The sequence below is a fragment of the Mustela putorius genome, unplaced genomic scaffold (genome assembly GCF_011764305.1).
Source record: "Mustela putorius furo isolate JIRA1106 unplaced genomic scaffold, ASM1176430v1.1 tig00003834_pilon_pilon_pilon, whole genome shotgun sequence".
NCBI classification, from domain to species: Eukaryota; Metazoa; Chordata; class Mammalia; order Carnivora; family Mustelidae; genus Mustela; species Mustela putorius.
Window position 1 is genome coordinate 112,658,606 of NW_025421987.1, and position 14,167 is coordinate 112,672,772.

Consider the following 14,167-nt stretch of genomic DNA (forward strand, 5'->3'; position numbering starts at 1 on the left):
ACTGGGAATGAATAAAACAAAAAAGACTGATAATAGCAGATGTTGGCAAAGATGCACAACTACAGATATTATACAAGCATGCAAGCCACTGGAACCCTCATATATTCCTGATGGGAGTAGAAAAAGGTATAGTTACTTTTAAGGGTTTGGTAGTTTCTTATAAAGTTAAACACCTATCCTACAGAGCAACGAAATTTCTAAATATTTACCTATAAGAAAGAAAACCATATATCCATGAACAACAGCAGCAACGGCAAACAACAACATCTGAACACCTGTACAAGAATGCCCATAGCAGCCTTATTCCTAATACTCCGAATCTCGAGCTAACCCAGTATCTCTCAACAAGAGAATAAACGACTTGTAGTATATTTCTATAATGGAAAGTGACTCAATAATCCAAAGGAAGGAACTATCGCTACATGCAATACGGATGGGCTGTAAATGCGTCATGCTGAGTGAAAAAAGCTAGACACCCAAGAGTGCACTCTGTGTGGTTCCATTTATGTGAAGCCCATGGAAAGGTAAAACCAACATTTGGTAATAGGAATCAGAAGGTTGCCTTGGGGTGAAAGGTTGCAACTGACTGTGAAGGGACCCCAGGGAACTCTCAGGTGAAAGAAATGTTTACATCAGGTATATCGTTTCTGATGGCGGTCACATGGAGATGCACAACTGCCAAAACTCATCAGGTGGAACATATCCAGTCTGTGTTTGGGTAAAACAGGACATGTAAATTAAAAAAGAAAAGGAGAAAGATCTGTCTGCTCTGGACTAGGTAGGAGATAGTATTGCCAATTTGCCAAAATTGGTTGGGAATTAACAACCCTCTCTGATATAAGAGAGCACTTTCAGACATGGATGTGTTCACAGCACAAGGTATCTGAGCACACAAATATTGCAAAGTTACATTTAGACAGAAATCAGGGTCCTCTGAAATTCTCATTAGCCAATGAACTACTAATACTGGTAACCATGGACTTCTTGGGTTCACGGCTTGGGGAATATTATTAGCAATTATTTCTTTATGATTTTTTAGCAAGAAAATAGTTCTGAGCAATTGCAGTCATTATATAAGTAAATAGAATAAAGCCGAATTAAAAAAAAATTGTTGATCATATTAAATGGAAATTGTCCAGGGGAATTTTATAATGACTTTTAGGTATTCAAAACAGTATTTGTTTATTCAGTTATTAAACTAAATATTTGCTAACCAGTATGAACAGTTCCAGGTACTGTGCTAGGAATGTGAAGATTCTAAGATGCAGATCCTGACATCGATGTGAGTTATTCTACAACTGAAGGTACAAAGCATTTACTTTATTAATATTTGAATTTGTTCTCTGTGCCAGATACTGAAGAAACAGCAGTGAATGAGGTAGATATGGTCCCTGTCCTCATGAAGCTCATCATATTCTAGGACAAGATTGATAGAAGGATCCTTGGGCTTCTTGGGACTCTGCACTTTCTCAGTACATTCTAGTTAGGCCAGGCCCAGAGAGGAGTCCTATGAAGGGCTGAGATCCTGCTCCCATGAAGAGATGCAGAATTATTAGCCACCAGGCATTCTGGGGTAAGAATGGATTGGATGCCATCACTCTCTCTAGGCATGGGAAGCCCAGCTGAAGAATATGGGATATATCTTAAGAGCTCAGGGTACTCTCCTTATTAGAATCTTCCTACCCTGGAGACTGGCTTCCTGTTAGATCTCATGCAAGGTTCCCGACAAGGGGCCTTCTGCAGAGGGCCTACCTACCAGGATTATAATTCTGGAATCTTTCATCATTGATATGAATTGTTTAAACTATGCTCTGACATGGCGGTGAAGGTCAGAGAAAAGCTGGAGTAGTTAGCACAGATAATGTTCCTGTTGATCAGGTGAGTCGAGAGATCAGGAACTGAGCTTGGTACCTTCGGTCTTTAAAATGTTGGTGAAATGAAATTGCTTCAGCAAGTTAAAAGGCTTTCAGTGTGGAGCCTGTGGAAAGGCACCGCTAGATAGAGTGACATGTGTTCTTGAGGCACTACTGCCATCTTGGGTGCCACCATTTCATCCCCTCTGCAGAGCAGAGAGAATTAAACATTTTGAGAAATCATGTTGTGTCATTTTCAAAACAGAAAATCCATGAACATTCTGGAATAAAGAAGGTATGTGATTCTACTCTTAATGTAAGCAACTGCAGTATTTAAAAACTATGAAATTCTGTTCCATGCCTACTCAACTGGGCATTTTAGTAGTTACAGATTCCTAAATAAATTGATAGGTCCTTCTGAAGGCTGGTCACAAATTAGATGTACTTATTTTTTTTTATAGCAGCAATTTCTGGTTATTTAAGGACAAAATTGGAACGAGATTTGAGTGTTAAATTGTCGTTCTGAGCTTAAAAGTTGAATGAATAAGAAAATGTCAATTCCCATTTTTAAAAAGAAATTTGCAAGTAAGTAAAATCAGAGCACAGTGAATATTATCCACACACGTAATGGAAAATCTACCACTAAAATACCTAGGCACTTGCTTTTAAAGACTTAATTATAGCAATCCATGGTAAAGCAGAGACGAGAAATCAGGCTTCTTGATTTCTAGAGATATTCTTATCCATGAAATCACATGTCATCTTTGCATCCTCATCCCTTATTTGGATAAGCAACACAAATAGAAGTCCACTGCCATAGATAAAGCAGGTATTAGTTCCCTGCTTTCAGGTGTCTGCCTGTCTCCTATCTGTTTTCTATTTATTAATCACTTCTGGGGGTTCCTGCATGTGTACACCCCCCCCATCATTCCTACTTCCTCTCTTGCTGCTTCATGACAGCCCCAAGGCATTAACCCTTTAAGAGCCTCTAAAAAGCTAAGAAAGTAGTTGCAAGGTTAATTATGGCTGAATGGCTCAGCCAGATAAAAGTCTGATAAAAGACCCAGATAAGATTTTGGGTCTTAAATAAGGAAATGGGGACCTTGCCAGTGGTTTCTCAGCTACAGTCGGTTTTGATCATGGATAAGCAAACCTCCAGGGAATTATCTGGTGGTTAAAAAGAACTGGAAGAATTCTTTGGCAAGATTATCAAGTTTGGGGCACCTGGGTGGCTCAGTCGTTTAGGTATCTGCCTTCTGCTCAGGTCATGATCTGGGGTCCTGGGATAGAGCACCACAACAGGCTCCCTGCTCAGTGGGGAGTCTGCTTCTCCCTCTATACTTCCCTCCTGCTTGTGCTCTCCCTCTCAAATAAGTAAATAAAATCTTAAAAAAAAAAAAAGATTATCAAGTTTGTCTTAAATTATACTTCAATTGGTGACTACGGGTATTCATGTACCTTCACCAGTGCTAGCTTACTCATTCATTCACTCACTCACTCATTCATTTATTCATTCATTCTAAATCACTTTCTTGAGGTATAACTGACATACAAACAGCTGTACATATTTAATGTGTACAACTTGATGAGTATGGAGATAAGTAAACACATGTAAAACCATCACCACCATCTATGCCATTAACATATCACCTCCAAGTTTTCACTCTCCCTCTTTACTATTATTGCTCATTGCTTTACTTTTTGTGTTAAAAACACTTAAAATAAGATCTACCCTCTTAGCAAATTTTTAACATATATTAATTAATTTATTATTACCTATGGGCACTATACAATAGATCTCTGGGACTAATTCATCTCTGGCTCATTTATTTTTAATTTTCTAATATGAAAGGTGAAAATGATACTTCATTGGTATTTTAATTTGCATTTCTATGACTAATTATGAGTTTGATTAGCCTTTTAAATGTTTATTTGCTGTTTGAAATTCTTTTAGTAGTGCCTACTATATTCTAGACACTATGTTAGGTGCTGGGGTATAGCAGTTAACAAGACAAAATGTACAGTTTACATTTCAGTGCAAGAAACAAACAATAAAAACAATAAAAAACCCCCAATCATTTTTTTTAACCATTTCAGGTAATAAGAATTGCTATAAAACACAAAAACGAAAACAATAACAAAGTAAAGAGACAGAGTAAAAGGGTCCATTATTTTAGATAGGGTAGTCAAAGAGAGGTTCTCTGAAGAGATGATATTTGAACACAGAGTAATGTGCCATGTGGATCCTTAAGGAAGAATCCAGGCTCAGAGCACAAAGCAAGCTCAAAGCTCCGGAAGTGGGAACATGTTTGTTTGCTTGAGGAATAGTAAGCAGGCCAGTATGGCTGGAGTTCAGTGAGAAAGAGGAAGAATGGTGGTAGCAAATGGGGTTGGAAAGACTGGAGGCCAGATCACGTAGGGCTTACCCTGCAGGTCATTAATGGAATGATTCTGGGTAGTAGAGTGATAGGATCTGACTTACATATATCTGGCTGCTATGTGGAAAAGGTCTATAAAGAAGTGAGAAAGTAAAAAGACCAGTTAAGAGACTACACTAGTGACTTGGTATTGGGAGTATAGAGGGAAAGGTGATTTCTTTCAGGATATATTTTGAAGAGGATTTGCTGATGGTCTTGATGTGTGATGTAAGAGAGAACAATTCAAGGGCAATTCTAAGGTTTGATCAACTGGATTGGCTATTTACTGTAATAGCGAAACAAAGGGGAAAAACAGTTTGAGGAGGTACAATCAAGAGTCTAGTTTGGAAAGTATTCAAGATACATGTGAGACAACCCAGAGGAAATACTGAGTAAATAGTAGAACACAAGAATCTGGAGTTCAAAGGAAGAGGTCTTACTAAAGATGTAAATTAAGGACCCTTCAGTCATAAATGGTATTTAAAGCCATGAACCTGGACTGAGATCATCTAGGGAATGAGTACAGTGAAGAAAGGAATTCTGGGGGGTTTCTAAAATTTATAAGCAGAAAACGAGGGTCCAACAGAGCATGGCATGAGATGGAATGACCAATGAGATAGGATCTCATGTTTCTTACTGAACTGCGTAAGATCTGTATACATTAATGATAGTAGTTTATCAGTTACTTACACTACATAAATTTCTCCAATTTTCCAACTGGAAAAAAAATTGCTTTTTGAATCAGCTTATTTTATTTTTGACATATCTACTTAAAAATAGTTGTGTAGTAAAATGTACCATTCACTTCGTGATTTTTCCCACTCTTTTTAAGGTTAAAAAGTCTTCTAATAACCAGAGATCAGACAGACACCTGCATTTTATTTCTACTTTTGCTTGAGTGTACTTTGATTCAGTTGGAATTCGTTTTGGTGTATGATAATGTTACAAGTTGATATTCTTTCAAAAGATTTGTCAGGTTTCCCAACATCATTTACTAACTCTCTCACTGGTCTGTGATGTGCTCTTCACATATACCTTTCATTTGGTTCAATTCGGTTCAGTTCTTCACATATACCTTTCATTTGGTTCAGTCTGAAAGTACAACAGAGCTGGTGAAAAACCTTCCTTCCAATCATCACAATGATACTATGTATAAAAATTTCAAAGAGCATATAAGGAACTGCTAAAACAGAACCAACGTTTTGAGAAGAAAAATGCAAGGACGGAAGGCTAAGTAGAAGAAAGATAAAATATGAAGGGTAGAAAGGAAAGGGTATAACCCATTTCCTTTTTAAAAAAAAAAAAAAAAGTAGACATTGAAAAATCTAAAAAGATAACATGTATACACATTTTTTTTGTTGAGTAACTTCCCCATGCCAGCCATTATCCTCAGTGCTCTCAAGTGGTAAGACAACGTGCCAGCTGTCAAAGGCTTAGATTTTGGTGGGAAAATTGGGGAGTCAGATGACACACATAAAGGAAGTCTGTAACTTTAGTGAGTAATGAGCACTATGAAAGTAAGACTAGGCAACGAGGTAGAGAGTGAGTAGAAGAGAAAAAAAACAAGAGGGAGGTCCGGGGGGCCTCTGTGAGGTGACCATTGGGTGAGCTCTAAATCATGCAGAAGAAAGAAAAGAGGGAAAGAAGGCTGCTCCAGGAACAGGGAAGAGCAAGTGCAAGCATAAGTTAAGCGAAGGGGACAGTGGAAGGAGTGAAGGTCACAGAGATAAAGAATGGACCGAGGAAGAACATGTCAACACTACAAGTAGACTTTGGAGGCATTTATGTTGGGGTGTGACAGACTCTGTTGTCAACTGAGAGTTATTTGGCTGTTACGTGAAAACTAAAATGTTGGTGGGGTTGGGGAGAGTAGCGGAGCAAAGAAGGGATTCTAGCTAGAAAGATCTCGTATAAAGAAAGTACCTAAAAATACTGTGTTCTTTTAAACATACTTAAACTAAATATTTGACATGATAGGGTAGAATAGAAATACAAGTGTCTACACTGTAAGATTCCTGAGGGCAGGAGTTTTGTCTGTTTGTTCACTCAGCGAAGAAAATCGTGCATGCAATAAAAATTTGTTCAATTAAATGAACAAAGTGACTAAGGAGAAGATCCTTTCATTAGTGAAACAAGAATCTGATAAAATGAACAAACCGAAGAGCTTCAGAGAAGCCTCATTGGCCATAGAGCTGGTGTCACAACGACACAGCCCATTAAAATGTGATGGATTTCCATCAAGGATCGGTCACTTAAAAATAATATTACACTAAAACAGGGTTCAAGACACAAGGTTTAAATTTAGCCACTTTCTTGTAAACTTCTCACCCTCCAGACTATGAGTTTCTATGTGGCAAGAATTATGTCTTCTTTCTAACTCTCCAAGTAAGAGAAGAACACATAGAATGTGTGTACTCCATAAATGTATATTTAGGCTGCTGAAATCCTACTTAAGAAAAGCTAGCATACAGGCAAAATGCTTAAGGAAAAAAAAATTCGGACAACTTGGCAGCATTTATCATTACTAACATTTTAGTCTTCCAGTGTAAACTTTGAAATTACATTCTAATTTGAGATGGTTCTGGTTTGACAAGTTAACTCTTGAGACATCTGAGTACAGTATTATGAAAGAACAAAACTGCTCATCAACCCCTTATGCCAATGTTAATTTCTTTTAAAAGTAGAATTTTAATGTTTTTTTATTCCTACAGTGACCCTTAAAGTTTCTATGTATATAATCACAAATGCACACACAAGATGCATTTATAAGCTTATTGTGTAGTTCTAAAGACAGTTGGGAAACCCAATTTTAATTTTGTTACTGAAATAATTTAAAAATATATTATAGAACTGCCTCTTTTCAATCAACAGCAAGGATCTAGAAAGACATTATACAAGTAGGCACAATTTATTCAGGTTTATTAGTGTTAGAAAGATGAAGCTGTTTAACTTCAAATTATAACAAATACTCTACTATTTTTCTTCTTACCACTGACAGCAATGTATACATTTTCTCATGCCTTAAAAAAAACTCAGATATTTTATTTAGTAGAGATGTCACTGCATGCATTAACCACCGATATGCTAAAATCTATAAATTTATTGTCAGCAAATGTGTAAAAATTCCTGACCATCTCAGAGAACATCTTTGTGGCTCATAACTTTCATCATTCAAGAAAGAGGACTTACCGGCTTTTATTCATGAGGTCTGCTCCACGTGCTTTGTAATAATCTAAATTTGGATGGAATTGGTAAGTCACTGGTCTTGGATTTCTCTATAGAAAAGAAAAATTTTAATGTAAAAAGCTATTTAAATTACACATTAACACATACAAGGACAAAAACAATTGTTTTTATATTCTTTCAGAAAAAAATACATATAATAATGAAGTTCAATAATTAGTGTGCTTGGGTTTTGCTTTCATAGTTGAAGTTTTACCTTAAATGATTTTAGTCCTGATTAAACAATGAAATTATTTTTTATCTTTTACTTTTACCTGTCTCAAAGTTTACATATTTATTCCTGTCATTAGATTTTTTTCCCCAAGTACACTTAATACTACAGAGTGTTGTATTAGTTTCAGGTGTACAATATAATGATTCAACAATTCTATATTCTATATAAATTCACATTTCCAAGTGCTTAAGATAAGTGTATATTCTATATTCTATATAGAATATAGGATATAATTCTATATTCTATATAGAATATAGGATATAATTCTATATTCTATATAGAATATAGGATATAATTCTATATTCTATATAATTCTATAATATAATTCTATATTCTATATAAATTCACATTTCCAAGTGCTCAAGATAAGTGATTTATTTCTGATAATTTTGATTACTTTTAATATGACTTTCCAAAATACAGTAAAATCAAATTCTAACAAAACTGAAAAATTACACGAGATGTAACACAAGCACAGTCTACTCTTAAGGCCTGAGAGATACGAAGTGTTAAGAAAGCTGCGTTTTGGAAGGAGAGTAAAAATCCGTTGGTTTTGGATAACCAGAATGCCAAATATGCCCACTAGATGGCACACCGAGTCCTTCTCCAAAAATGAATCTGTTATTTTAGAATTGAGTAGTTCTTTTAAAGTTAGAAATTTCTATGTCATCTATTCTTATATACGAGTTTAATCAGTACCCACGTAGTGAAAATATTAGCAGGGTGCCATCAAATGCAAAAGCAAACTGACCAACGCACATAAAAACAGCAATATGATGGCCTTTCTTGCATTTGATACTTATTCATAAACATTGTAGAAATGTCCTGAGATCATGAGGTCAGGGTCTCTATCTAATATGTTATTATCACTTACTGTGTCTACTATTTAAATGTGTCAAGTGCCTCATAGGCAAATAAAAATTAAGCCAATTCTACTTCATAAAAGTATGTTAATACACAGCTTAAATGAATACCATCTCTAAAAATTTTAAACTATATACATTTTTCATTAAAAAGTTTTACAAAACTTATAAATAAATGTGTTCCAGTGTTTACCTGAACTTATAATTCAAATTAATAACTAACTAGGATTTTGAATTAGAGCATGCCCTGTTCTTTGAGAGATCTATCTAGACATAGAAAGGCTGCATTTTATCTTCATAGAAAATTACCAATATGCTTTGATATCAATCCTTGGAGCCATAATAATCCCAAGGCACTGATATACTTGTATGTATGTAGGGGGTATATAATTGCTAAGGTTAAATAGTTTGAAATTCATCAAGCTAACAAGCTGCATCTTAATGGCCATGATGGACCTTTTCTTTTTCTGCTGAAAAGAGAATATTTACACAGCTCAACCCTTTCATATCTCTTCCAAGTCAGCCCTAATCATCTGACAAAAATGACAATCCCTTGATTTAGCTCCAGCTACTACTCCTCTGGTTTGGTATTCAACACATTTCTACAATAATCAAATCTGAATGGCCTTGATGAAGATAACCGATGCTTCCATGACTACCGTACTATTAAGTCTAACAGTGCAACTTTTCTCTCTCTAGGAATTACACGGGTTTCCTCGTGGTAGCTGATGACAACCTGGACCCGAGTAGAATGGGAAAATAAAATAGAGGTGAAAGCCACTGGCAGTTTGCCAGCACATTCATGATTTATTTAAAAAATTAACTTCCACAGGACTATCATTCGTGACTAATTTTGCTCTTTATTCTCACTACCTGGAAATACATTTTGCTTTTGCTAATATTTAAAAGGCTTTTCTTCAGATTCCCAACAAACTAATAAAAGATTATGTTACTTTTTGCTAGAAAACAATGAAATAAGGGATTGCATGGAGCAATTTCTTGAAACATCTTTATAAAGAAATGACAAGCAATTCAAGACACGAAGTGCTGATCTATCTAAGCACTTAAACCCATTATTAGGAACAATGATCTAACTTGAACATATGAATGAGGCTCAAGTATTGCTTTCACAGAGGCCGATTTAAATTCCTAGGAGACTTACTAGTATCAAAGGGAGAGGCAGTTTAAAGTATCTCTGTATTGGGATAAAAAAAAAAAAACAGTCAAAAGATGATGTTGGAAAAACAGCATTTGAAATGTAAGAAAATAAAATCAGGGGTTACAGTTGAAAGTTATTCAATAGGATTTTCTGAGAAGATGATGCTATTACTAAAACTTAACTATGTACACATAGAGATGATCTAGACTAGCACTGTCCAACCGAAATATGTCATGGGTCACAAATGCAAGCTTTAAATGTGATTTAAAATTTTCTAGCGAGCACATTAAAAAAATAGAAACAAGTTTAATTAAATATAATATGTTGACTCAGTATATCTAAAATTTATCACTGTAACAGGTAATCAATATAAAATTCCTTGAGATATTTTACATTCTTCCTTTTGTACAGTCTTTGAAATCCACTGTATATATTACACCTACAGCACGTTTCACTTTGGATCAGCCATACTTCAAGTGCTCCACAGCCACATGTGGCTTGTGGCTACTAGACAGCATAGAACTAAATGTCTGACATGTACATAAACCAATGCATGACTGTAAGAACAACATGTATAGACATGAACAATAAAAGGGCAGATATACTTTGATACGTTAAGATTCAGTCCTAACAGCTCTTCATTTGCCTATAATTCTTCTTTTACCTAAGTTAGTTTTCTGAATAGGGTTTTAAGAAGTCAAGAATTTTTTTTTTTTTTTTTTTTATTTTTTTTTTTTTTTATTTTTTTTTTTTAAATTTTTTATTTTTTATAAACATATATTTTTATCCCCAGGGGTACAGGTCTGTGAATCACCAGGTTTACACACTTCACAGCACTCACCAAAGCACATACCCTCCCCAATGACCATAATCCCACCCCCTTCTCCCAAACCCCCTCCCCCCGGCAACCCTCAGTTTGTTTTGTGAGATTAAGAGTCACTTATGGTTTGTCTCCCTCCCAATCCCATCTTGTTTCATTTATTCTTCTTCTACCCACTTAAGCCTCCATGTTGCATCACCACTTCCTCATATCAGGGAGATCATATGATAGTTGTCTTTCTCTGCTAGAAGTCAAGAATTTTTTAACAATGTCCATTCACGCAGCTATGTACAAAATGATAACAATGGTTTCCTTAGGGGCATGAGATTAAATGAGTGTAATTCTACCTTAACACAACGAAATATTTTAAAAGTAAAGAGATACTTGCTCTTCTTACTTAAAGGGTTTTTTATCCTAATAAAATTTTCATAGAAGTGTAACAGTTCTGATTTTTAATTTTGAAAAATCTGGAATATCCTCTAAAATATGAGCCAGTGGAATTCTACATACATAAAACAATGTAATGTAAGAGAGACCAGACTCCATAATAGCTGTAATTTTTCATCATGTAGGACAGGGATATCAACAGTTTTAATAGTATGTCTTTGCACAGACTGGAACGATTACTAATTATTTTAAATCCATTTTTACACAGATAGGATTTTGACTATTAGAAGCTTTTCCAAACCAATGTGCACTAAAAACAAAAACAAAAACAAACCTCTTGTTTTGGTGAATATTTCTTTGGAAGAAAGACAACAAAATGGTGATCGTAACTGACATTGGTCTGTGTACAGAGAAATACCAATTTTGTTCCATGATGTGGGAAGTCTATATAATTATACATGAAGATACAGAAATTACAGATTCAGTTCACCCTGAGTTGATCATGCCTCTCCTAGACCAACCCAGATGGACTCGAGATACATCTTCTATAAGCTTGCAGCTAAATACCAGTACCAGTCACCAAATTCTTCTGTTAACAAGCCTTTAGAGCTTTTCTTAAAGCTTTCTCTTCAATATTTTATTTTATTTCAATATAAAGAGAATGTTGAAAATCCCACCCATGGCACAGACAGGCTGGATTTTTGGGAGGCATCTTAAAGCCTTGTGGACAAAATGACTTCCAGAAGCAGAAACAAGCATTCTAGAAGGAAGTATATGGGAAAACCAAACCCAACCCAACCCATGCTGTGTTTCTGAATTTCCAAAAATGCTTTTGTTAATTTGGCATGATGACAAATCAGTTTTTAAACAGTACTTAAAAGACAGCGATCGCTGTAAGGGATAAAAGTGACTGAAACCTATTTAACCTCTCCACTGCAATTTAAGTTCTACACTTCTAAGGTCTCTGTTACATGCTAGAAAGCCGCTCCTTTCTAGGAGCAAAAGAAAATGTAACTGCAGGTAAAACAACAACAACAACAACAACAACAACAAAAACCCCCCTCTCCCTTATGGAGTATGACTTCTGATGGTGGCTACCTCCCCTCTGTTCTCCTCTATATGGAGATCATAGATCAGCATATCACCTCCCGCCCCCGCATCCCTTCTCTGAATTGTAATATTTCAGTATTTTAAGCTCACTTTGTGTGCTAATATACAAAAATTTAAATGTTAACACACACTAAGTACAACTAACTGTAAGATACTATAGGAATAATTCACTACAATATGGTACATGGCAGTTTTCCTTGTTCTCAGCCTGGGGATATCAAACTCATCCAACAAAGGTCATTATAAATAGTACTTTCTAGATTGATCCCTTAACTAAACTTACCCTCACTTAAAGATGACTATCTCCTTTTGAACTGTTATATAGAGAGCACAGAAGGAAAAGAGTCTGAAGTATTCATCCTGCTTGGAACAACACAATGTGTTTCAAAGGGCTGGCTATTTACAAACACATGTAGAACTGAGAGGAGCAAAAGAAAAGCAATTCCCTGTGACTCCACTGACCCCTTCTCTAATTTATGAATGTACCAGGAGGAGTTAAAGTTATATGTTAAAAACAAAGGGACTAGGGGAAACATCAGTCATCTGCTGCTGGCAGGCCAGGCAAGGATCAGGGGTCGGTGAGGGTCCCTGCTCCACCCCCCACTAGCTAAGCCCTTGTGCCATGTCAGTTACACCCCTAGCTCTAGTTTCCTCATTGAAAACTTGCAGTAACAAGCATGAGGTGTGCAGTATGGTGCCGGGCACTTGATAAAAACTCAATGAAACGGAAGCTGTGATTATCTCCTGATAACACTGACAAACAGGCATTTGTGAGCAAAGCTGATAGTCCATCAGCTTAAAATCCATGATACGTAGAGAAAGTGATGCTTTTGAAGAACATATATAAATTTGGAGTAGATATTTATCGACCATTACATTTTTTTAAAAGCAGAAACACATATTTAGGAAAATATTTCATGTATACTGGATCTCCTCTGTGGGGAGAAAGACTGTTTTACTCCTAGAAATAGAGTCCATGTATTTTTATAAATTTTAAAAACCTATAAAACCATATTAATGCACATTTGCTTGCCAGCTTATGAGGTTATAATAATTAAAGCGATTTCCTGCAATATGTCCAATTATTACTTTTATAGTTTATTGATCACAATTTTACCTTAAACTGATAAAGTTCTTGTAGCACTTGTTTAACAGGAAAGATTGTTTACAATATAATGCATGTTTCGCATGAAGAAAAGAAAATATTTGACAAACGAAGAGTTGCTTAGTTTTCATTTCCCTATTATCTTGCTACCAACTCTTAATTTTTCGCATGCCAGATTAGAAAAGGGGAAAAAATAAGGCTCAGAAGAAGCAGCTCTGTAAAAATATGTCGAATATTTCTCTTTGATGAAAAATGAGACTCTTATTTTAGTGAATATGTTATTGCCTCAATGCTGGGGGAAAAGCAACCATCATTAGAAAAACGAATTGCTCAGCTGTTTATAAGCAAAAAGCTCTAGGGGAATTTCTTAGGACCCCAAAGGCAAAGCATTACGGGGTTATGCAAACATATGTTGCAGGTGTTTTAGGGGAGACAGGTGGGCAAACCTCCGCCATGGAAGAGGAGTGAGTTTAATACGCTGTAAGTGAAACGAGAGAACCCACATGCATCCAAGTGTGGGGGTGCCATGATGCCAGTGAGCTGGGGCTGTAGAGCAAAAACCCGCCCTAAAATTATCTTGTTAGTGCCAAGCAAACAGAATTCTTTCCTTCTTGTAGTTTTATAGAAAACAAACATTGCCAATTACTTTTTTTTTTTTTTTAACTAAAGGTATTTTAAACCTGGAACAAAGAACAGCCTGAAATAGCGATAATTATCCAAAAAAAGATAAGGATGAAGTATTGTTGCCTTTATTTAAACAAATATTCCTAAGGAGACAGTTTGTTGTAATATCCCCTCTTTGGTTCACTAGGCAACATTAGATTTATCATAATTCTCCTAAAGCCTAAGATATTTCTATATTAAAATGCTAATTTTGTCTTTTCTTTTGTCTGTAATTAAAGCTGGGGAAATTTGTGATCTGATATTCACTGATTGCTAGAGGGTCCACAAAGGTCTCACTATTTCTGTTTCTTATTGCCACATACTGCCCTCTTC

General features: G+C 35.7%; 1 protein-coding gene across 6 annotated transcripts in view; it reads right to left on the bottom strand.

Moving 5' to 3' along the window:
* TBC1D5 (TBC1 domain family member 5) overlaps positions 1-14,167 on the bottom strand; it is a 554,967-nt gene that overhangs the window by 81,449 nt on the left and 459,351 nt on the right. For all 6 annotated transcript variants that reach the window (XM_004773530.3, XM_004773529.3, XM_004773531.3 and 3 more), the window contains one exon: positions 7,460-7,545. In XM_004773530.3, coding sequence (XP_004773587.1) covers positions 7,460-7,545 — 86 coding nt within the window. The remainder of the gene's footprint in view (positions 1-7,459; positions 7,546-14,167) is intronic.